Source organism: Penicillium soppii, assembly GCF_028829465.1.
Source record: "Penicillium soppii strain IBT 18220 chromosome Unknown utg000003l, whole genome shotgun sequence".
NCBI classification, from domain to species: Eukaryota; Fungi; Ascomycota; class Eurotiomycetes; order Eurotiales; family Aspergillaceae; genus Penicillium; species Penicillium soppii.
Window position 1 is genome coordinate 145,277 of NW_026643233.1, and position 24,363 is coordinate 169,639.

Below are 24,363 nucleotides of genomic sequence, written 5' to 3' on the forward strand. Positions count from 1 at the left end.
ACTTAATATATTGAGGTAGTTTCAAGTTCTCAGGACACCAAAGTAGTAAGATATCTGGGGGGAGGCTTTAACTATGGTGATAACCGCGAACAACGAGCCGAGAGAGTCTTGTAGAGAGACTGAGTCATTCCAGAGAAATCAAAAGCAAAGGTATGCGGGGAAACCTTGGAATCCCAATTGGAGTGTAGATCTATCTATCGTTTGTCAATTCAGCCGAGCTCTCGGCTATAGTGAAAATCTTGCGTCATAAATGCATATGTACATACATGTACTGCCCAGGGTCGAGGCGAAGTTCATCGACGAGCAAGGGAACCAATTCAACAGGGGCGAGGGCGAACTCTGTCTCCGAGGACCGACCATTTTCCGCGGATGCACAACAACGCCGAAGCAACTGCTCGCTCCATCACGCCAGATGGGAAAAATAGTTCATAACCGGCAACATCGGATATCAAGATGAAGGAGGCAATCTCTACGTCACAGACCGACTGCAAGATCTCATCAAACACAAGGGATTCCGTTTCAGGCCAGCAGAGCTAAAGGTTATTCTGCACGAGCATGCGCTCGTTCACGACGCACCTGTGATAGTATTCTTATTCAAAAGATTGCAACCGAGGTACCGATTGCGTATGTAGATTTTGAAACAACGACCAAAACGTCGGACTAACTCGCGAAGGAATTGATAGATTATGTCGATGGGAAATTGACTCTTCATAAGAGGCTTCGGGGTGGGATTATTCCTGTTGCTAAAATCCCCAGAGTGCCTCTGGTAAGATCCTCAAGCGGGTATTGAGAGTTCTCGCTGAAGGCGTTGATCAAGGAAAGGCTTTTGGGGCTACTATCTATGATGACTGCTCTTCCAAGCTGTGACAGGCCTACTATGGGACGATCAGGAGTGAAAGTGCTATTGGGACTAACGGGTTGAATTAAAAAAGCTTTCTTGCCACGATGCATTGTATCTAGTAACTCCTTCCCAATGTACATGCGATGGTTTACTGCTGTATGCGAATGCCAAGGACGGCTTGAAAACACGAAAAGAACAAAGAACATGAATTGTTCGAAGGGCCAAAGGGATCATGTGCAAATAAAAAAGTGAATCACAGGAAATTCGGACGAAGGAGATGTAACCACAATTGAGATAAGGTCTCGAGGTCCATCATCATCAATCTCAAAAAGGCATACCGAGCTAAGCTCTAAAACCCCAAGGGATTTATGCCCCACCCGCTGGGTGTTTAAACAAGGGCTGCAAGAAGCATGAAGAAGCCACCAAGACCGCCAAGGGCGAGAGAGGGGGCACCGTTGGGGGCGGCGGCATTGGTAGAGGTAGAAGTACCGGAAGAAGTGGAGGAAGAGCCTGACGAGGAGCCAGAGCTACCGGATCCAGAGGTAGAAGAGGAAGAGGGGGTGTTGACAGAGGACTTCACCTCGAACTTAACGCCGGTGATCTCCTTGCCGGTGTGGTCGTACACCTTCTGAGGGATGGTAGTGCCAGAAACAGAGACAAGCTTTCCAGTGGGGGCGTTGGGTAGACCGTTCTTAATGTAGTCGGAGACCTTGGAGGGAACCTCGGGCAGATCCCAGGCGTTGTAGAAGGACTTGCTGGTGATAAGGGAAGTCGCGCAGGTCTCAGCCTTAACGTTAGCCTGAGTAGAGTTGCTGGAGGTAATACGGTCGATGTCGAGTTTGTTAATCTGTTTCTGGAAGTTGTCGAAGTCGATGAGGGTGGTCACGGTGTTGGAGTCGTTGATCTTGACCAGGCCGTAGTCGTTATCCTCCTGGGTCCACTCGTAAACAAGACCACCAGAGAAAGCCTGGGTCATTTCAACACCGTAGATAGCCTGCACCTCGGTGAAGACACGGGGCTGGACGTCGTTGCAGCCGTACTCGGAGAAGAAGACAGGGATAGTAGCGTTAGTGAAGTCCTCGGTCAGGACATCGTAACCGCTGGACTTGTAGGAAGAGTCGCCGCACCAGGAGTAAGAGTTGAGACCGAAGAAGTCAGCGCGGGAAGAGGTCGAGTTCTTGAGGTCACATTCGAAGTAACGAGTGGTGTCCATCAGAATGTCGCGGATATCGGCGGCGGAGTAGCCCACGGGAATGGCACGGTCAGCGTTCTTGGCGATGTAGTCCTTCATGTCACGGATGACAGCGCGGATGTATTTAGGGGCGGTGTAAGTAGCATCCTCGTTGATGACCTCGTTTCCGGCGAAGAAGCCGAGAAGGTTGTCGTAGTTCTTGAAGCCCTCGATGACACCGAAGACCTGCTTGTAGTAGATGGCACTGTAGGTAGTCCAGGGGGCGCTACGGTCAAGGTAACCACCCTCCAGAGGGTTGCTGACGTCGAGGATCATGTAGATACCAGCAGCGTTGAAGATAGAAGCACACTTGTCGTGGTTCAGGCTAGGCTCCAAGTTGTAGACACGAATAGTGTTAATCTATCATGACTATAAGTTGCTGCACAGGTATTTGAAAAAGTGGAGACTTACACCCAGGCGCTGCATAAGGGCAGCATCGCGCAAACACACATCTCCATCGCTGAGAGGATCCTGCTTCGCGGTGAAGCCAGAAGAGCCACCAGGTTGGTAACTAACGATATGTCAGCCACATCCGTAAAATGTGGGGGGACAAGGGGTATATGCCCCGGTGTGGAATGTTAGCTTACTCAACACCGATGATCTGGAAACGATCTTTAGTCTTGGAATCGACGAAGTCCTTTCCGCTGACCTCGAGGGGGGTCAAGGCGGCCGCAGTGCTGACAAGCGCACACACTGAGGTGAGAAGACGAGCGTAAGACTGTTGTTTTTTTGTTTGGTCAGTGGTTGGGAAGTGAATTAATATCTGAAACCACCTACAGGAATCATTGTGAAATAAAATAAACACGATAAGAGGGTATAAAAGAGGAAATTGGGTACAGGTGAGATTTAGAAAGTATATAGCGAGAGACAGCGCAATGCGCGGAAGGAGCGAAACGAATGTATGAAATCACCTCAGATACTCAAACGAAAAGAAAGAAGAAAAAGAAGATATAATGGCACAAGAGGATCATTAAAGAATGAAAATGGAGTGTTCCAAGCACAAGGATTATCGTGTCTCAATTTTGTGGAGAATCGTTAAAATCCGCAAATAGGGGTCTCACGATAGTGGGTTTGTGGTTTTTAGTTAGTCTTCGGTAGTGTTAGGTAGGTCCTATAATATTCTTTAGTTCTATTAAATCTGTTAACCCTTTATCTAGCTTCTTTTCTTTGAAGGGCTCGACATATCCCGACGTAATCCCGCGTTGTTTCACATACAAATCTCCTCTCACTTACTACATCACTAATTAACTACATCATCCTACTTTAGTTGCATTCTTGACTTGAATATAATCCTAAATTATGATAGAATGAACTTCCCTTGTCAACCCCCTTTTTCTTTAAGTCAAAATAAAAACCCATCTATTTAATTAAAACAAAAACCTAGCCAAGTTTCTTCGCCTAAAACCAAACAGCCACTTTTTCGCCAAGAACCAATCAATCAAAGGACGAACGAGCGGGAATAGCCGCCAAGTCCTTGAGGCCAAGGAACTCCTACCTTTCCGCTAGAGTTTCGGCCTCTTACTTCACTCTTTCTAATTTTATATTCACTTCGCCATGTCTGGGCAACCTGGGCACTCTGGGCAAACTACGGAGTAGGCAGTGCTGATTGTAGTCAGGAGTATGTTTGATTCCCCCCATAAACCCCATACATAGAATAGAGCCTCTCAGGAAACATACAGCATGGGTCCTTCCAGTTTTTCATTGTTGTTAAACCGTTAATTTCCCAGCTTGGTTATTTTCGCACTGCAGCGACCGTTAAGAGTGTCCAGGTGACTTATCTCTGTACCGTATATGAAGTATTTAACGCGAAGTTCTTGGCAGGCGCATAGACAACTGATATGGTGCCAAATTAGGGCTTGGAAGATGACGGCCCTGTTCGGGCTCTTGGGCTTTATAACAGGTTTCAAGGACTCAATATTTCACGATCTTGTTAAAATCCATAGAAATATTCAAGTGAAGCAAGGAAGCAGAACAGCTGACTGCATGCCGCTAGCAAACAGAGATTTTGAATCACATCCGACAATTCCGTTTGGTTGAGGTGGAGTCTACATACCATGAACTCAGGATCTGACAGTGTGAATTATATATACGGAACTTCCAAGGTTGGTGGCGAAACGTCTGTTTCTATGTCCAAGGCAGCCAAATAGTCATATCTATGAGTGTATGTTCGCTAATGAAATGGAAACAAATCCTGGTCGTCTCTCATCCTTCATCCGTTGTTGATCGTATCGCTCATGTCCTCATACCTTATCTGGCCAGTATTTTTGCACAATGACCTTCTTGTTGACCTTTCCCATGGCATTGCGCTCAATCTCATCGACAACCTTCAATACAGTAGGAATCTTGTAAGGCGCCATTTCATTCTTGAGCCCAGCGCGTAATGTGGGAAGTTCTAGCGGTGTAGCCTGTGTTGGTTAGTACATCGAAAACATACTTTCGGTCTGGACTGTCAAACTTACCCCGTCTCTGAATTTGACCACTGCAGCGACTCGCTGACCCCATTCTTGGTCGGCTAAGCCCACTACTGCTACTTCTTGAATCGCATCAAGAGCCAGCATCTTGCGCTCAACTTCCAATGCCGAGATCTTGTATCCACCAGACTTGATCAAGTCGACAGATGCACGGCCTTGAATAAAGTATGCACCAGTCGCGTCGCGCTTGGCCACATCGCCAGTCTTAAACCAACCATCGGACGTAAACTCTGATAACGTTGCCTCTGGTTTCCGCCAATATTCACGGAAAACATTGCCGCCCTTGATTTCAATCATTCCATCCTCGTCCACTTCGTCCACAATACGACCCGTTTCCTTCTCAGTCAAGCGGACCTCAACGCCTGGCAACGGCCACCCCACGCTGCCATCGATCCGCTTCTGAACTTCAAGCCCACAACTCAGTGCCATGCCGATCTCGGTCATTCCATACCGCTCCAGCAAAACCTGGCCAGTGATTTCGGCAAACTTAGCTTTGATAGGGGTCGGAAGTGCAGCAGACCCACTGACGACCAACCGCAGAGCCTGTGCTCCAGCCCGCGCGGCGTGTTCTTGCTCCGTGCCGCGGATGTGCGCATCGAAGTAATCATTCAGGCGGGAGTAGATTGTCGGCACAGCCATGAACAACGTCGACGAACCTCGGTCCTGCCACCGCTCCCAGATAACCTTCGGGTCGAACTTCGCATGCATCTCCACCGTGGTGCCGCTCAAGAAGCTGGCAGTCAATCCATTGATGATTCCATGGACGTGGTGGAGCGGCAGCACATGAATAAGACGATCAGAGGGACTATAATCCCACGCTTTGACCAGACAACCCGCTTGAAATGTGATGTTCTCGTGCGTTGTGACACAACCCTTTGGGTTTGAGGTGGTTCCAGAGGTATAGATCATCAGGGCGCGGCGGGAGAGCGCAAAAGGCGGGGAGAAAGAAGGCAGAGTCGGGGCCTCATAATGGAAAAGTGGCTCGAGGCCCATGAATGGGATATCGGTGGTGCATCCATCGCGCAATGCGGGCGCAATCTTCTCGAAATGCGGGTGTACGATGATCAACGCGGGGTCAGAATCGCCCACGGTGTACAGCAATTCCTTGACCGGGTGACTTGTGCCTAAAGCGAATGGAAGTCAGCTGTCTATATTCATATTTGAATGACATTGAATGTTTCAACCTACATAGTGGAACACAGACACCACCCGCTGCCCAAACAGCCCATTGCGCGACAACGTAGTCGTAGCCATTGGGCACGAGGAAGGCAATGCGCCGCTCCTCCAAGTCGCCCGAAACCGTCAGGCTCAATTCCTCGAGTATGCGCTTCCTCAATCCTGCGGCATCGGCTAGTAATTGAACGAATGTGAAAGACTGTTGTTTGGTGGTGTCGATGACTGCGATCTTCTCGGGGTTACGGGCGTGTTGCTCCGCCGCAGCGAAGAGGGGGAGGGAGGGGATCGGCATAACTGTTACGTGTGACTTGACGCAAAGGGTATCAATGATATGAACAAACGATTGGAAATATGCTAGAAATTGTTAAAAGTAGGATTTGGAACCCAATCATTCCAAGGCCGAATAATGATTTCAAGTCCGAACCCCCTTGTTGCATTTAGCCGCGGAGTATTGCCGATGTGGAGTTTGTTTCGTCATTTAGATTGAATACCTATACAACGTATAGTAGGGATTGAAGGTGTTACTTGATGTTACTTGAGGTTGATTGCAGTTTGCACGAGTAGAATTGGTTTAATTTTATAGGAAAACAATTGTAACGGGCTCATCTCTGAGATTGATCCAACATAATGAATACCTACTTATGTACATAAGTAGGTACTTATAAAGCTTAGTCACCATGAGGTTGACCAGTGAGCAAATCAGCCCTACGTACATAGTGATCGGCTTGCCCTAGACACCATAGTTCATTGACTCGTGGGTGTCAAATGCCATTGCCCTTATGGAGAGTTTCTCCTCCTTGCAATTCATCTGTACGCTTATGTATGCTATCGCCCGAAATCCGAGTGATTATCAAAATACTTTGCTATCGCGGCGTCGGTGGCTGTGGTAACCGCCTCCATGTGTTTCAAATTAGCATCACATTCCAGGTTATGGGCGGCCTGTTCAGACCTCTTAGCCTACGTTTATGGATATGTAGTTAATTAGGGGCCTTGGAGTTTCTTCTTCCCTTCCCTTACTTCCGTACTTTTTCACAGTACCCTAGGTCTATGTAAAGTTGCACGCTTCCAGTTTATCTCTCGGCTACGAGCAGATCGCCGTCTATGCTCCATTTCGCTCCTTCCAAGCAGATTCCAAGTGACTGGGATTTCCCCAGATCTGTGTCTTTCTTCATCCGCGCCATGTCCCGAATCTGGACGCCTCGTTCTATCAGTTCATCTATCTCGATAATTTATCAACAGCTTGCACCTTCTGCTCTTCCAACCCGAGCCCTTTCGTTAGCGTACGGTGCAAAACGATTGAAAATCGCGGTTAAGATTCGCTTGCAGTTGTGACGAGGCCAAACGGAGAGGTCTAATCATGAAATAGATACATATGTACATATGTACATACGAATGAAGAATGCAAATTGTCAAAACATCCCTGGACCAATGCGTTGCACAACCTTGGTCTCTGATATTAGACTATAGTCCCTTATTGATATCAGTATTTTCCCATATGTTTCTCTCTACATCGTTCGCAGCATTCATAGCCAAACGAATCATGGCCCTAGCAAGATCGTCCACCTTGACCGACGGCCCCAAACCAAACGCCAGACTGCGCAAGCTCATATCACGAGCCAAAACCATAGCCGGGCGCAATATATATACCCCAAACCCAGGATGCTTGTTAGCAATCACTAAAAGCTCATTCTCGACTTGGCCCTATCAGAAATCAATAAGTGTCGATCACTGCTTGAACTAAATAGCATACCCGAATACGTCGATAATCCTGCATGAACCAGAGTGACTTGGTTTGGTCTCTTTCTGCGGCACCACCGCTGCAATATATGAATCGGAATGGTTGCTGGCATATATCTTGGAAGACTCGCACTGCCGCGAGGGTATAATCCAAGCTCACAATTCGAGCGGTCTCATTATTGGGCATGCGAGCTTTGCCCAGTGCCCTAAGAGATGAAAGTTTAGTATAGGACATTGTATCGCGTGAACGAGCTGTGGTGATCCTTTTTACCAGATACATGCATCCGCATTTTTGAGTTGATCCCGGATGCAGTCCGGGTAGGAAAGAAAATCCTCAACCAAGGCGACCTGGAGCTTCTCGTGTGCCGGTAGGTCACGCCGACTGATCGCCACGACAGAGGTTATGGCGGGATTTTGAAGACACTGAGAAAGGACTTCACGACCGATGAAGCCAGTTGAGCCGGTGAGAATAAGCTTCATAATGTATATAATGAATGCTGAGGGAATGAACTACGTGGGATCCCCAGGGCAAGGGTTATATGTAGTCGGAGATACTGCTTATCTCCGTCTGACTTGTTTATCCCAATCAGACAACGCTGCAGCTTTTTGTTCAAATGTTAGATGAAGCTACAACTCATAATGTGAATTCCAAACGCGAAATTGTCGCTATTTGCCATTAAATATTCCACTATAGCCTATCTACAACATAGCCGCCGGGGAAGGGGTTGGCGCCAGCTCGCCAGGTTGAACGGTACGTGGCCCATCCAGCGAAACCTCGCCATTATCTTCCAACCCGCGAGCTACCAGGTCCGTGAAGTCCACACCCACCTCCATCAAAAGGGCAGCATGCTCATACACGATGTCAAGACATTTCTGCCAGACCGATGTACCACGTTGCACGCTGCTAAGTTGTCGGTTGAGCAAGGCATTGAACCCGTCAAGATGATGCTTGGCCCAGCGAATGCAGGAACTGCTCATTACACTGGGAAAGCATGATTGATAGACGGCGATGGTGTTCTTGATGAGTTTGAAGTAGACGAAGGAAATCTGGAAGATATAAAGAGGCAAATCGCCTTCGAAGATGCAGGCTCTGCAGAGGGTTAGTACATGAAAAATTGTGGTGCAATGAAGAAAACATACCGGATGCGTTGAACAATCACGTCCGATCGGGCTTTCAAATACGTCTCACGCGCCTGGTCTTCAAACCCTAAACGGGTCAACCAGGTAACATGAGTCTTGGTAGCTGCCGGGAATGAGTGTTTGTCCACCAGTGCCCGTGAAAGAATTCCTGCCAACCGTGTAGCACGCCCGTTAACCTTAACATTGATGACGTCCTGTGCGATAGCGTTGCCTTTGAGGCCCTTTGCCAATTTCCGTAGCCGCTCAATGCTATACACAGATGCCTCGAATCGCTGTAAAGCGATATCGATATCGAGCTCATCTACTTGCCCTTCGACCCAGCGAAGGTTTTGTTGTTTCCCGTCCACATCAATACGCACATCAGATTTGTCCCGCGGGGTATCGCTCAAGTCCAGAGACTCGGTCTTTTTCTGATGGGAAAGCTGTCGACTAGCCAGGTATCCATATGCTTCCGATGGTTTACTGGCGGCCTCGGTCTCCGATCGCATCGTGCGACGCAAGTCCTCGACCGTCTTGCGGAAGGTTGCCAGCAGCTCTTGCTTGGTTGATGTATCCTCATGACGATATGTGAAAGGCTTATTTCCAACGCGAATGCTGATAGACCTTCCAATGCCCCGATCCGTGGCCTCTTCACGATCAGCGCCCGTCCCTAGATTGGCCCCGAGATCAAGCATATCAATATCACTGAGGGGCCAACAAAATTCGGCTACTAGCCTCGTTGGAACCGGTCCTCGGTGGTTGGGATTGCTTTGGTCGACGCGCATACGCTTCTTCGAAGCCACAAGTAAATGGTCGTTCAACAAAACAATGTGAACGGCTCGCCTCGGTTTCCAGGTGGCCGAGTCCAGCTCAACCCAATTGCCTGTCTCCAAAACAATGTGCCGGCCTGGCACAGCTGGGAGCCACTTCTGCGACCCTTCCACAGTTTTCCATAGCGTTTGTAACTGCACGCTCCACATGCTCTCAAGATTTGCGACCGAGCTGCGGTTGGCATTGCGTTTGGGGAACGAGTCCTCCATTGGCGACATGGGATTAGGTGTATTCCCTACGCTTGTTTGTCCGAGCGCCGTGGTAAGTTCTGCCATGAGGGTACGAAGGGTCCGCATTTCATCCTTGAGCTTCTCCGCCTCTTTACTGATCTTGATAAATTGTGTACGATTTTGGTAGACATTTTGTTGCAAATCAGTCGAGGTGCGGTTCCTCACTTTGCGTAGGCTCTCCTGATACTTCTGGATTTCCTCTTCCGATGCGTTGGCAAGAAGACTGGCGACATCTAAAATTGAAAGCGCTTATGGTTAGCTTGGACAGAGACACCGCAGAACAATGGCTACTCACATCGATCAACAGGAAGACTAGGATCTCGCAACACTTTGAGGTCGACTGTCGGGGCTGGTGCATTCGGATCTGCAGGTGATGGCTGCCTCGGAAGCGCTGGAGGGGTCAATCCACTCAGTCCACCGGGCACTTGAGTGGGAAGTGCAGGGACAGGAGGAGCAGTTGCATCAAATTCGGGAGCAGCAAATCGAGAAGAGTACCGCCGTTTGACTAAGTCAGAGGTTGCCTCACTCTGGGGCACCCGCTCACGGGTGGGGACCTGCTCTTCGGGCGACCTGGTATTTGGAGGGAGAGGACCGGAGATTGGTTTAGGGGCGCTGATTTGAGGACGCTGACGTCGAGACTTGCTTCTTAAAGTAAGACCACGACCTTCCATTATTCAATTGACAAAATAGCGATCAAAATGGGGAATAGATAGCGAGTTGTCAAGGCGAACGAGATGTGATGACGATGCGCGTTGTGGTAAAGGCGGTGGACACGGGTAATACTGGGACACCCGACCCAAAAACATTTTTATTAACAACCACCTCTCCATCTCTCATTCATCACATCTCCTGTATCAAAATGGCATTCCGTAACACTGCTATCATTGCCGGCACGGTTCTCACCGGAGTTCTCGGTATGTATCATCCATCTCGTGCGGTGTCCAGCCACTAACGTTCTTACCAGCCTACGCCGTCTACTTCGATCACAAGCGTCAAAGCGACCCTAACTTCCGCAAGTCTCTGAAGAAGAACAACAAGAAGGTTGAGCAGAGTGTCAAGCAGCAACAAGCAGCCGAGGGCGAGGCCCGTGTTGCCGATCTCAAGAACGCGCTTGAGTCAGTGAAGAAGAATGGTGAACTCCCCACAGGTCTTGAAGAAAAGGAGGCCTATTTTATGGAGCAAGTCGCAAAGGGCGAGTCCCTGTGTGCTTCCGAGGGTGCCGAGAACGAGGCCGCAATCTCCTTCTGGAAGGCATTGAAAGTCTACCCTCAACCTCAGGTAATTAGTCCCACCCCCTCTATCATATCTAACTTTCTAACGATATCATCTTATAGGACCTGATGGGTATCTATGAGCGCACAGTTCCCGCAAACGTTCTGGAGGTTCTCGCCGAACTCATTGCCCTCGACCACGGCGCCGGTCCTTCTAAGCCCAGCACCGATGACAACATTGAGTAATGCGCTACCTTTCATCTTCCACCACACCTTGTATTTTAGACTCATGGAATTCTCAAATCTGTACCACATAATATATTCTGGGCCACCAGTGCGTCGACTGCCTATGATCTAGGAGATAAAACTACGTCGATATGAACAAATGATGTCCTAGAGATAGGACAGATTGATGGTGATGTTTTCAGATATTCTCTCGACAAATGGTATGTAGAGCAAAATAAGAACCTACGGCCATTTTCAGCTTCTCTTTTCTTCGATTGAAGTACCATGCTTCAAGTTTCAAGTTTCAAGCGCTCTCTTTTAGAAATTGATATTTATGCTAGTCAATTGTTGCTAACGAGATGTATGTTACGCGGGCATACCGAGTTTGAAGTTATCTTGAGTGCCATCCCAAAGATCGCACAGTAAGGAGCAGGGCTCTATGAATATTGAAATTTCTATATCCACACTGTATCTTATACAGAGGCGGTTGAATACACAAAATCGGTTGAGTTCCAATCAGAAGCAAACTGCAGGAGTTCCAGAGTCAAAATTCGAAAAAAACCAAAATGAGGAAGAAGCGGACAGGATGTTGACTTACATTCCAAGCATCAATTCGCAGCAAGCTCAGGTTTCCGGTGGATGGGAGACCTGAAGTCAGAATGCCAATCGCTAAGATTTGAAGTATATGGTCAGAAGCGATCCATGTTGGTGATCATAGACTGCGAAACTCACCAACAACATTGTTTAGCCAGTAATATTTGGGGCTCCCGGTCTCAAAGACCAGTCGCAGATGCAAATGACCGTCAGGAGCCTTGGGGCCAGCAGTTTGAATAAAGATATCTGCTCCATCGTCGGTGCGGAGGTTGTACCGAGTATCAGCAGAGAATATGTTGGTTCGAGGGTCAACGAGACCCCAGTCAGCTCCAACATCCAAAATCTTGCCTAAATTGCACTGTTATTCCAAGCCCACATGGTAAGGAGGGAGTATTGTCCTCACCAGAAAGATGAGGACCACTAAAGTTTCCACCGACGATAGGGATTGCCTTCCTTTGTCCATGTGGACCAACCGTTGTATCCATTAGGTTTCCTTCACATTCTACGTATGCTGTGTATAGAAATGAGAGCTTCGGGGCGACAGGGATATGGGTAGCAGTGCTTGTTGGTAGCCATGAGAAGCAAGAAGCCAAAGCAAGCATACCAGCTGTCCATCCTGGGGTGGAGATTTGGTGCCACATGTTGTTGGAATCTTTCCAAGCTGCTCAACGTTATGAACGAAATTGCGCAGATGGAATTGATTACCCCAGAAAACAGCCATCAATTTATAGTCCTTCAGCAATACTTCGGATAATCCGAACAACTGCCGGCCCCCGCATTAAAAGTCTTCTTACGTCGGTGATCTGCGGGGGAACAAATAGTTCTCCTGAGAATTCGTAGGGATCTTGATGACTATGTGGGACTTGAGGTTTTACCTAGGCAGAATTCTTCACTTGCCGATTTCCTGACCCGGTGTTCCACAAAGAGCCAATTCAATAGTCACGCTAACTACGGACTAGTTGATATCAACATAGTGTCTTTGCGAAATATGCACCAAACAGCAGCATCATTATACATATGGGATTGAAGCTAGGTCATATAAATTGTATCAATCAAGTTTATTATCCATAAAATCATAATGTGAGGCTTAACCCAATGTATTGATCGTCGCATCCCGCCATCAGATCAAGACACAACGTCTCATACCAATCAGCAGTTTGGGTATATATAGACAGGCATTCGATTCTGGCAACCTTTATATTGCTTCAATTCAGGTAATGGTACTTGTGTGGTCAGCCATAATAATTCTTTTCTCAAGTTTGGAAGACCCAGCGAGGATCCCTATCACCATGGAATTCACCCTCCGCATCACCAACGTCTCCCATCAGCGGCGACAGACCCTCGGCCTCTCTAATGCGTTCTTTTTTCGCATTTTCCCGTTTTAAAACTTTCTGCAAAACCCCAACGACCACGATATTTGCGACCAGGTAGCCTAGAGCAAATCCATGGCCCAGGAAATATCTTGGAGCACTTTCAGTACGGTACAGCTGTGTTCCAAGTACTGCGCCCAGATTACCAATAGAGATTTGCATGGCGTTGGCAATGCACCGTTTCGTCTGACCCGAGACGTTATTGGCGGGCCAGGATAGAACAATGGCAACGGCTGGGTAGATTCCCGCCGCTGCGAAGATAGTTCCGACATAAGATACACCGGGACGGTTCTGAGATAAAAGCAAAATATATCCAATACATCCGAGAGCAGACGATCCCATAATAAACGGTGCCCGGCTTCGAGTCTTCTCGGATGCAATCGCAACACCAATGGTCAAGAAGAATGCCACTGCATACGGCGGCACAGAAAGCAGTTGGGCCTTTGCGGCTGAGTATCCAAGATCCTTGATAATAGTTGGAAGGAAGAGCGACAACGTATACAATGGGAGAGACATTGTGTGGAATCCGAGGCCATACAGCCAGACTTTGGGGTCCCTGAAGGCATCTTGCACAGCTGACCAGGAGAATTGTTCGTCGCGGGTTGCATCGTTGTCGTTCTTCAAACGCTGTTGGATGAATTCCCGCTCCTCCTTTGATAAGAACTCGGCTGTCGCTGGATAGTTGTATACCCAGAAGTAGGCGAGGATCGAAACAAGAACTGTCAATAGTCCTTCCTACATCCATCCCAATATTGTCAGTTTACCTCACATCACAGCTCTCATCAGAACGTACAAGAATAAAGATCCATCTCCAGCCACTTTGGTTCCCAACGCCTTCCATATGCGAGATAGCCTGAAGATTCGTGAGTTATGGTTGTCCGAGTGGAATAGAATGAAACATACCCAAGCAAGTATACCACCAAAAGCACCCGCAAGCGAGGCTGCACTAAAGAACAGAGCAACACGATAATGTTGTTCATTTCGTTTGTACCACATCGATAAGTAGAAAACCACACCGGGAAACAGCCCACTCTCTGCCACACCCAGGAAGAATCGGGACGACAGATATCCGGAATAGTTCTGCACAATTCCCAGCAGTGTGGCAACTACTCCCCAAACTAGTGTGAGAGTGGGGAGCCATATCCTTGGTGTGGTTTTCTTCAAGACGATCTTGAATGTAGGTTTAGTATACAAACAATTTACAAGTGATTCATGTCACTCACGTTGCAAGGGATCTCGAAAAGAACATATCCGATAAAGTACAACGTCAGACCAGTTAGATACTGATCTCCTGCTAGTTCAAACACAACAATAAGATTTGGCGGCACTTCATAGAGATGAATCCAAACATACACATATTAATTTCATCTGCCATTCCTTCTAGGCGGGCATTCCCCACATTACTGCGATCCAGAAAAGACAACAGATACAGGATTGTGAGAGGCGGCAATAGGCGATAGTCTAATTTTCGCAGCAAAGCTTTCTCGTTGATGTCCATAGCCTCTGAGATACTTGACGAAGAAGACTCGTTCTTGGCATCAGCTTTGGTACCAGTTTGCACCTCAGCATCGTGTTTTTCTGATGCATGAGCCATTGCAATTTGCAATCAAGAGGTCAGTCGCCAAGGTGGGCAAATAAATGTGAAGAGAAAGTGGATAGTAAGCCATGATTGCGGAGAAAGTATATAAAACTTCAGAGTAGCACACCATCTTTCACCTCTGCACGCGATATAGACAAAAGTAGTTACATCATGTTCCCGGCCGAGTAATGACAGCGAATAAGAATACAATTGCAAGTTTTCAGCATAGGGGAAATAAGGTGAACAGGGTCAAGTATGAGCACAATCCCCACTAAAATGACGAGATCGTTAGTTTATACAAGGTTTACGCACGTTGATGTACATAACACAGAGTACGGGGTAAACAGTACACAATTAGACTATCAAAACCGCCTATAATATTGTGGGCATAGCATTTGATCTTATTGTTGAGAATACTTCAATTTTATTTCATAAAGTCCCTAACCTCGAATTCACTTTTATATCAAAGGTGGAAATCATATTATCAACTATGTAGTATATTACCATTCTTCAAGGGCATTATTATTTGTCCAATCCAGTTTCATACATATAAATTCATCTGCGCCATAACGCTCGTGACGTCAAACTGTATAGATGCAATCTTGCCCATTGATAAAATTACACGGGAACGAAAGTGAGAGTTAGGCAATAAGTAAACACTTTATGAGCAATGGAAGGCCTGCTTTACCGAAATCCAAACCGCAAAAAACACATTATATCACTGTTAGGACCGCAATAAGTCCAAGGCACCAGATCCCTCTAAGGCCTACAAGGCTGATTTGTATTCAAAGAACGGGTTTGTTGGATTGAACAGGTAGAATAATAATGCTCAAGTGCCACTTAAGGAAATTCGCAGAGAATGTGAAACCAAAAGCAATGGCATGAGTGCATATAGACAAATCTGTTTTAAAGCACTTCTTGGCAATCGATTACATCTACCTAAAAGAAGAGATGACCAAGGCGATTTCTGCCTCTCGATGTAATCATGCTTTCGACAACGTCAACACCGAAACAAGACGTGGCGACCACAAACCCGTTTCAGCTGCGATTTGATCCAATTTTTCTTTCTAAGTCTCGCAGACGGTTAGTGCATATGTAAATACAACATTCGAAGGGTCATCATACATATGACAATTCCTAGCCGGGGTTGTGAATGTCGATAGAGAGGGCACAACAACCTATTATAGGTAGGCAGTACTATCAGCGCAATATCCTCTATCATTTATTTCTGTTTCATATGTTTTTGATAGAGATAAATTGAACCTGTAGATTGAAAATTTATCAAAAATTCTATAGAAGTGCAATACAATATACAAACCCTAACCTCTTTAGACGTCTGGTATAACGAGAATGATATTAAATGAATTAAATCACCATTGAAGATGCTATAAAGAACATATATAGAACAAAAAAGCCCGAACGCCAAAGGATGACACGCCAAACACACGCAAAACACGACGCACATAACACACATAACACACACAACACACACACCACACGGGTAACTCCACATAATATACATATAGACATACACAGAACGGGGTCATCAAATTCATGAAACGGAGATTCGTCTAATCTATACAGCTTGCGAGTTATCACGCAAAGACTGCCTACAGGAGTATCGAAACAGAACGGGCATAACTTTTCAAACAAAAACAACAAAAACATGTCATGCATCGAAAAGCGCTTTCAAGGCACTTTTCCCCTTTTCCCGGGATTTTAGAAGGCAAAAAGGAATTTTTATATTTAGGGCGCCAGGATCAGAGCAAGCAGGGCCATACGGCAGTACAGGCCGTAGCGCATCTGGGAAAAGGTTAGTATATAATTCGATGAATAAAGGGGAGTAGAACGTACCTGGCGGAAGTAAGCAGCCCGCTGGTCGAAGTCGACCTCCTCGGAGATCTCGGCGTTGCGAGGCAGAGGGTGCATGACGACCATGTGGCTCTTAGCGTGCTTGAGCAGCGCGTTGTCAATGACGAAGCTGTTCTTGAGACGCTCGTATTGGGAGAGGTCGTCGAAGCGCTCCTTCTGCACACGGGTGGAGTACAGGATGTCGGAGCGGGCGACGATCTCGGGAGTCAGCTCCTCGGACTCAAGGACCAACTGACCGGAGGCGATGATCTGCTGGCGGACATCCTCAGGAAGAGCGAGGGCCTTGGGGGCAACAAGCTGGATGCGGACATCGTAGAACTGGAGCAGCTTGATGAGGGAGTGGACGGGACGGCCGTACTTGAGGTCACCAGTGAAGGTGATGGTCAAGCCAGTGACGGTGCCGAGCTCCTCACGGATGGTGAAGAGGTCCAGGAAGGCCTGGGTGGGGTGCTCGATGGAGCCGTTACCACCGTTAATGACGGGGACCTGGGAGAACTTGGCAGCGATCTCGGTGCTGCTGGCATCGGGGTGACGCAGAACAACGGCGTCACCGTAGCAGCCGAGTGTGCGGATGGTGTCCTGAAGAGTCTCGCCCTTCTTGGTGGAAGAGTGCTCGGTAGAGATGGGGATGGTGCGTCCACCAAGGCGCTGCATGGCAGCGTCGAAGGAGGCCGAGGTGCGAGTGGAGGGCTCATAGAAGAGGGTGGTCAGGACACGGCCCTTCAGGATGTCAAGGACACCGTGGCGCTGGACACCAAGACGCATCTCCTGGGCGACAGTGAAGAGAGTGTGCAGGTCCGCGCGGGAGAACTGGTTCACGGACAGGACGTGCTTTCCGCGGAAGGAAGAGCGGGCAAGGGTATCAGCCAGAGAGGGGGAGATCTGCGAGGAGGCGGCAGCATAGAGAGGAGGGCCCAATTCGCCGATGGAGGGAATAGCGTTGTCAAGAGTGCGGACGCGGCGGCCGGGGGTTCCAGAGACAGAGGTGTGTCTGTCAAGGGAGCTCTCGGGGCGGACCATGGGCGTCATGGGCTTCTGCACAGGCGAGGTGGGAGCGATGCGGTGGGTGGACATGTCAGTTCCCTTGATAGCATCCTTGGTGATCTCGCCGTCGAGGCAGGAGGTCTTTCCCTGGAAGACAACACGCTGGACGGAGCCACGCATCATCTTGCCGTTGAAGGGAGACCAGATACCGCTCTGGAAAACGTAAGGGCGGTCAACCTCGATCTCGAGAGAGCTGTCGGCCTGGTCGTGCAGCTCGAAGATCATCTTGGGGTTCTCGTAGAGACGAGCGGTCACGTCCTCAACGGTCAGACGGCCCTCTGCAACAGCAGTGAAAAGAAGAGGGATCGCCTCAGCGATACCGGCCTCGGGGGTAGCCTCCTTACCAGCAAGCTGGTAGGGAATGCTGCCAATGGAGAAGACATCGATGGTGCTCAAGTGGTCCCACAAAGCCTTCTGATCCTCAGCGGTAGGCAGGGAGCTGCAGGTAGGGAAGTCATCCCGAGTGAGGAAGAGCGAGTAGATGGAGACGTCGCAGGTAACCTTCAGGCCCTTCTCCTTGCTGAGAGCAATGAGGTTGATGTCCTCCTTGGAAGTAACGCTCATGACGTGAATGTTACGGCTGTGGAGGCTGGCCAGTAGCAGAATGGAAGCCAGATCAGTGCTCTTGGCATCAGTGATCAAAGGCTTGCTGGAAGGCCAGGCGCTGAAGTGGTTGGTGACAGTGGCGACCTTGTTGATGTTGCCCGACAGGTGGTTGAAGGGAATGAACAAGGAGCCAACCTCGCCGGTCATCTGGATGATCTGATCGGAGTTGGTGGCAGTGGCAGCAACCGAGATGTTGAAGTCGCAGAGGGACTTGCCCTGGGCATTCTGCTGGACAATCTTTAGGTCGCTGGCCTGAGTGACAGAGCTGTCAACACCAACGGGCATCACACGGATCATGCTGAAACCACCGGCGAGCGAAGCACGGGACACAGCCTCGAAGTCCTTAGAGCCAACCTTGGCCAGGTTGGGCACGAACGCAGCGATGTTGATCAGACCAGGCAGAACAACAGTGCGGTGGCTAGTCTGGAAGTCGGCGGTGATGATGTTCAGAGGGAAGTGACGGGCAATGGCCTCAATCAGGATCTTCGCGTTCTTGACATTGGTGACCAGAGGAGTCTGGTAGTCAACAGCCATACGACGAGTGCGGTAACCCTTGGACATGTAGTTGGCAGGGCGGCGGAAGCGGTTGTTGGAAGGCAAGTTGACGTAAAGATCAATCAGGTTGTTGGACAAGTGCTGAGTGAGAGAGTACTCAGACTTCATGTCCTCTTCCTCGTGGTCGGTGAGGTGCTCAAGGTACTTGACGGAAATACCGTTCTCCTTGAGGAAATCGGCAGTACCAGCAGTGGCGAACAGGTTGTAGCCGAGCTGAGAAAGCTTCTTGATAGAGGGCAGCATCTCGAGCTTCTCCTTGTAGGCACCAATGGAGAACAGGATGTTACGGCGGGGAAGCTTGAATCCAGTGGATAGGAGAGCCTTCAAGTAGGCCTCGTACTTGTCACGACCGAAAGAAGCGACCTCACCAGTGGAGGCCATCTCGACACCCAGAACGGGGTCAGCACCGGACAGACGAGAGAACGAGAACTGAGGAACCTTGACACCAACGTAGTCCTTGGGGACGTTCACAGGGGGGTACTCCTGGAAAGGAATGCCGATCATGGCCTTGGTGGCCATCTCAATCAAGTCCACACCCATGACCTTGGACACGAAGGGGAAGGAACGAGAGGCACGGACGTTGCACTCAATGACCTTGATGTCGTTGTCCTTGGCAATGAACTGAATGTTGTAAGGACCAGTGACGTTAAGAGCATTACCGATCTTGCGAGTGGCCTCCTCAATGCGGCGAACAGTCTCGGGGCTCAGATCCTGGGGAGGCAGGATTAAAGTGGCGTCACCGGAGTGAACACCAGCGTTCTCAACGTGCTCGGAAATGAAGTGGCCGACCATAACACCGTTGCGGGCGACAGCGTCCATCTCAATCTCCTTGGCATTCTCAATGTACTTGGTGATAACGACCGGGTGCTCACGAGAGACATCGGCAGCCTGGTTCAGGTAGCTGGCGAGGTCGTGCTCGGAGTAGACGGTGTTCATGGCAGCACCAGAAAGCACGTAAGATGGACGGACAAGCACAGGGTAGCCGACCTTGTCACAGAAGCCGCGGGCCTCGTCAATGCTGGTCAACTCCTTCCAAGCGGGCTGGTCAACCTCAATGCGGTCCAACATACGGGAGAATTTGTAACGATTCTCAGCGCCGTCAATCATCTCGGGGGAGGTACCCAGGATGTTAACGTTGAGGCGGTGCAAAGGCAGAGCAATGTTGTTAGGGGTCTGGCCACCCATGGACATGATCACACCGCTGGAGGTCTCCAGCTGATAGATGTCGAGAACGGTCTCGAGGTTAATGTTCTCGAAATACAGGCGGTCAGCCTCGTCGTAATCGGTACTGACAGTCTCGGGGTTGTAATTGACCATAATGGTCTTGTGGCCCTGCTCGCGGAGCGTACGGATAGTACGCACGGAACACCAATCGAACTCGACGGAGGAACCGATGCGGTAGACACCGGAACCAAGGACCATAATGCCGTGATCATCGAAAGTCAGGTCGTGCTCACTGGCATTGTAGGTGAGGTAGAGGTAGTTGGTAACAGCCGGGAACTCAGCAGCAACGGTATCAATCTGCTTGACAATGGGGGTGATACCAGCCTCAACACGCATACGGCGGACAGCAAGCTCATTAGAGTCCAAGAAGTTTGCGAGCTGGCGATCGCAGAAACCAAGCTGCTTGGCTTGGCGGATCATGGGCAAGGGCACAGTGGTAGCGTTGAAGGCAGACATGGACTTGCCAAAGTCGCTGAGACCCTTGAGGCGGCTCAAGAACCACTTGTCAATGTTGGTGAGCTTCCAGATGTCATCAACGGTGTAACCAGCAGCCATGGCGTTGGCAATGGCGAAGAGACGCTGGTCAGAAGGAGTCTGAAGCTCGTTATCAATGGACATAAGAGCATCGGTATCGCTGAAACCAAGGTTGTGGAAATCAACGGAGCGAATAGCCTTTTGGATAGCTTCCTCAAAGGTTCGGCCAATGCTCATAACTTCACCGACACTCTTCATGGAAGAACCAAGTTGGGTGGAGACACGGGTGAACTTCTTGAGATCCCAGCGGGGAATCTTGACCACGCAGTAATCGAGGGAAGGCTCGAAGCAGGCGCAAGTGGACTTGGTGACCGAATTCTTGATCTCGTTCAGGGGGATACCGAGACCCAGCTTGGCAGCAATGAAGGCAAGAGGGTATCCGGTAGCCTTGGAGGCTAGAGCGGAGGATCGAGACAGACGCGCATTGACCTCAATGATGCAGTACTCCTTGGAGAAGGGGTTGAGGGCATACTGGATGTTACATTCACCGACGACGCCAAGGTGACGGATGACGTTAACGGCAGTAGTCCGCAGCATGTTGTAGTCCTCGTCGGAGAGGGTCTGGGAAGGTGCCACGACAATGGAGTCACCGGTGTGAATACCAAGGGGATCAAAGTTCTCCATGTTGCAGACAGTGATACAGTTGTCCTGGGCATCACGAACAACCTCGTACTCGACTTCCTTCCAGCCCTTCATACTGCGCTCAATCAGGACCTGAGGACTGACAGCGAGAGCCTTGGTGCAAAGCTCCTTCAATTCCTCCATGTTATCGGCGAAACCACTGCCGAGACCACCAAGAGCGTAGGCAGCGCGAACAATGACGGGGAAGCCAATGGCCTGAACGACCTGCAGAGACTCCTCAAGAGTGGAAGCAGAGGCAGACTTAGCACATTTCTCGTTGATGGAATCCATGGAACGAGCGAACAGTTCACGATCCTCGGTGGTGATGATGGTGTCAATGGGAGTACCGAGAACCTTGACGCCAAGCTCCTCAAACTCATCCTTGAGCTGGATACCGACGGAAAGAGCAGTCTGACCACCGAAGGTGACGTAGATGGCATCGGGGCGCTCGTGCTTGATGACCTTGCGGACGAAGTCGGCGTTGACAGGAAGGAAGTAGACCTTGTCAGCCAGACCCTTCGAGGTCTGGATGGTGGCAATGTTGGGGTTGATCAAAATAGTGTAGATGCCCTCTTCCTTTAGAGCCTTGATGGCTTGACTGCCAGAGTAATCGAACTCACCAGCCTGACCAATGCTGAGACCACCGGAACCGAGGACCAGAACCTTCTTGACCGAAACGCGGGGAGCAGCCAGGACATTCTCAGCCTTGATGCCGCCGGGGAAGGAGACGGGCTTCTGGAGAGCCTCGGGGGAGGCAATGGTGGCCTGGATGGTGTTGATGAACACATCAAACAGGTACTCAGTGTCCCGGGGACCAGGAGTGCTCTCGGGGTGGAACTGAACACTGAAGAAGGGACGGCTGGTGTGACGAATACCCTCGTTGCTGAGGTCGTTGGCGTTGATGAAGAGTTCTTCCCAACCGTTCTGCAGAGTGGTAGCATCCACAGCGTAACCGTGGTTCTGAGAAGTGATGTGGCACTTTCCGGAGATCATGCTTGTGCAGGGAATATTGTGACCACGGTTACCGAACTTCATCTTGGTGGTCTGGGCGCCGACGGAGCGGGCAATCAGCTGGTGACCGAGACAAATGCCGAAGACGGGTACCCGGGCATCCTGGAACATCTTGGTGAGGTTGTTGATAGTGACTGTCAGAGTCGCAGGGTCACCGGGACCGTTGGACACGAACAGACCGTCGTAGTCCTTTCCAGCAAGGGTGGGGAAGTCATAGTCCCAAGGGACAACCATGACCTCCACACCGCGAGCAAGCAGGCAACGCAACTGGTTGTACTTCATACCAACATCCAAGCAAAGAACACGCACTCCACGGCCGGAGGGATGCTTGAGGGCGACGTTCGCGGGTGGTGTGAAGAGGCGGGGCTCGCGGATTGAAACTGTCGAAGAAAAATCATGTCAGAGGCCAAGTCTTTTGCTTTCTGTGGCATCAGCTTGGTATGTTACTCACCCTCAGCGACGAGGTTCTTTTTGTTGGGGTCAACCCATTCGGTCTCCTCGAAGTGTGACTTCCAATTGACACCAGCGGCACCGACAACGTCGGTGTCACCAGACTTTTGCAGCAGCATACGGCCGAGCATGCTACCAGTCTGACGAAGACGCTTGGTCAAAGCACGAGTGTCAACACCGTGCATGGCAGGAATGCCCTCAGACTTGAGCCATTGGCCCAGGGAGGACTTGGCCAAGTAGTGTGAGTAATCCTCACCGGCGTAGGATGCCACCACCAGCGCCGAGATGTGGATCTGACTGGACTCAAAGCGCTTAGGCAGGTCCTTCAGGAGTTCACACATCTCATCGTGAGCGGGAACACCGTAGTTACCCACAAGTGGGAAAGTTACGACCAGGATCTGGCCGCGGTATGAAGGATCGGTGATGGACTCGGGGTAACCGACCATACCAGTCTGGAAGACCAATTCACCAGACACACTCTTCTCAGCACCGAAGTTGTAGCCCTGATAGATAGTGCCATCTGCAAGCTCAAGGGCCGACAATCGGTCCGAACCACCTCGAACAGGAATGGAGGCGGGCTTGATCACGCCGCTGACAGAATCCATGTTGGGGGTAGTCTCTGGGAAACCCACCGAACCACCCAAATGCGGGCTTGTAGGCAAAACCGAATCTTCAAGGGAATTGGCAGGCTTGGACATCGCAATTGAAGATGTGGAGGGAACGAGTCCTCTCGAGGACGATCTAATTCGAGCAGGTCACTCTAGTTCAGCATCTGCTAAAAGAACTTTTTTTGGTTGTAATATGAAAAAAGAAAGAACAGCGCAAAAGGGAGTATAGATAAATAGAAGAAGAAAAAAGGAATAGTTATGCTGCAACCAGCTGGTGGAGGAGGAAGAGAGGGAAAGTGAAGTTGCTCGGCAGAAAATATTTTCGTGCATTTCGCATTTTGACCCACTTCTGCTTTCGGTACATCCTCTCACCGCCGCAGAGATTTTCTTCCAAGGAAAAAGATACATTTGTATATAGACGAAAATTGAAAATATAGGATACTGGTGAAAATTATACATCTCTCTTCTTCAATTGATATTGAATCCCCTCAATCATCCACACAAGTTTATATCCTTACTGCTAACGGTCTACATGTGCATGCATATGACGCAGCACACACCTTGTCAGGCGGTGGACCGATAACGGATATCAGCCGAATATATTGAACAATTTCTCCAGGGCTGATTATCCAGGTGCTATATATAACCCATTCGACTCAATATTCGAGTAGTTATACAATATTGTATAAAAATGGATTAAACGTCAATAGATTTTAATTTAGAGTACATCAAACTTATATCCACCTCTTGATATTCAATTCTTCTACATTTATTTACCCACATGCAGGTGGCGAGTGATCTCGGCTGACCTATCCATTTACGTTCACCTATTATGTAGGTGTAAACAAATGACCAAAATGAAAAAACAAGTTTTATATCTTAACATTTGAAATATGCAGGATATCAAGTATTGAACTACGGGGTACACAACTATATAACTTTCAAGAATGTTAATAAGTAGAATGATTCGATCTATAGTCACACAGACCATCTATACCCTGCGCAATGACGTGGAGCTAAGATCTCTGCACTAATCTGCAACAAGTGCTTGGACTAAATTAATCCCGCCCTAAAAGCCTCCAGGGCTTGTCTTGGACTTTTGTACTGTATTTTCTTTCTCTATCTCTCGACTCGACTCGACTCGACTCGACTCGACTCTATTTCTGCTTTCTGCTTTTTGCATTCTTGTAAATTGCTCGCATTTTCTCTCCCTTTGTTTTCTT

General features: G+C 49.1%; 8 protein-coding genes across 8 annotated transcripts; 1 reads left to right on the forward strand and 7 right to left on the reverse strand.

The window, feature by feature from the left end:
• Positions 1-1,229: 1,229 nt before the first annotated feature.
• On the reverse strand, positions 1,230-2,858 carry gel2 (1,3-beta-glucanosyltransferase gel2; the record flags this gene model as incomplete). Its single annotated transcript, XM_057237700.1, has 4 exons — positions 1,230-2,432; positions 2,484-2,583; positions 2,660-2,790; positions 2,850-2,858. 4 exons carry the CDS (start codon positions 2,856-2,858, stop codon positions 1,230-1,232), a joined length of 1,443 nt encoding a protein of 480 aa, XP_057100311.1.
• Positions 2,859-4,312: 1,454 nt separating this feature from the next.
• N7529_002173 (acyl-CoA synthetase) lies at positions 4,313-6,011 on the reverse strand (the record flags this gene model as incomplete). The annotated part of the gene is made up of 3 exons (XM_057237701.1): positions 4,313-4,477; positions 4,532-5,667; positions 5,732-6,011. The coding sequence occupies 3 exons, from the start codon at positions 6,009-6,011 to the stop codon at positions 4,313-4,315; spliced, it is 1,581 nt and encodes a 526-aa protein (XP_057100312.1).
• Positions 6,012-7,180: 1,169 nt separating this feature from the next.
• N7529_002174 (uncharacterized protein) lies at positions 7,181-7,936 on the reverse strand (the record flags this gene model as incomplete). Its single annotated transcript, XM_057237702.1, has 3 exons — positions 7,181-7,420; positions 7,470-7,662; positions 7,728-7,936. 3 exons carry the CDS (start codon positions 7,934-7,936, stop codon positions 7,181-7,183), a joined length of 642 nt encoding a protein of 213 aa, XP_057100313.1.
• Positions 7,937-8,155: 219 nt separating this feature from the next.
• Positions 8,156-10,307, reverse strand: N7529_002175 (exocyst subunit EXO84; the record flags this gene model as incomplete). Its single annotated transcript, XM_057237703.1, has 3 exons — positions 8,156-8,546; positions 8,597-9,869; positions 9,932-10,307. 3 exons carry the CDS (start codon positions 10,305-10,307, stop codon positions 8,156-8,158), a joined length of 2,040 nt encoding a protein of 679 aa, XP_057100314.1.
• A 188-nt stretch (positions 10,308-10,495) lies between these two features.
• Positions 10,496-11,093, forward strand: N7529_002176 (TOM complex receptor protein TOM20; the record flags this gene model as incomplete). Its single annotated transcript, XM_057237704.1, has 3 exons — positions 10,496-10,550; positions 10,601-10,914; positions 10,971-11,093. The coding sequence occupies 3 exons, from the start codon at positions 10,496-10,498 to the stop codon at positions 11,091-11,093; spliced, it is 492 nt and encodes a 163-aa protein (XP_057100315.1).
• A 452-nt stretch (positions 11,094-11,545) lies between these two features.
• On the reverse strand, positions 11,546-12,307 carry N7529_002177 (DUF3237 domain-containing protein; the record flags this gene model as incomplete). Its single annotated transcript, XM_057237705.1, has 4 exons — positions 11,546-11,599; positions 11,671-11,741; positions 11,805-12,014; positions 12,070-12,307. 4 exons carry the CDS (start codon positions 12,305-12,307, stop codon positions 11,546-11,548), a joined length of 573 nt encoding a protein of 190 aa, XP_057100316.1.
• Positions 12,308-12,919: 612 nt separating this feature from the next.
• N7529_002178 (allantoate permease family MFS transporter) lies at positions 12,920-14,630 on the reverse strand (the record flags this gene model as incomplete). The annotated part of the gene is made up of 5 exons (XM_057237706.1): positions 12,920-13,771; positions 13,830-13,889; positions 13,940-14,206; positions 14,260-14,363; positions 14,390-14,630. 5 exons carry the CDS (start codon positions 14,628-14,630, stop codon positions 12,920-12,922), a joined length of 1,524 nt encoding a protein of 507 aa, XP_057100317.1.
• A 1,731-nt stretch (positions 14,631-16,361) lies between these two features.
• Positions 16,362-23,230, reverse strand: N7529_002179 (bifunctional carbamoylphosphate synthetase/aspartate transcarbamylase; the record flags this gene model as incomplete). Its single annotated transcript, XM_057237707.1, has 3 exons — positions 16,362-16,418; positions 16,470-22,462; positions 22,534-23,230. 3 exons carry the CDS (start codon positions 23,228-23,230, stop codon positions 16,362-16,364), a joined length of 6,747 nt encoding a protein of 2,248 aa, XP_057100318.1.
• Positions 23,231-24,363: the final 1,133 nt, after the last annotated feature.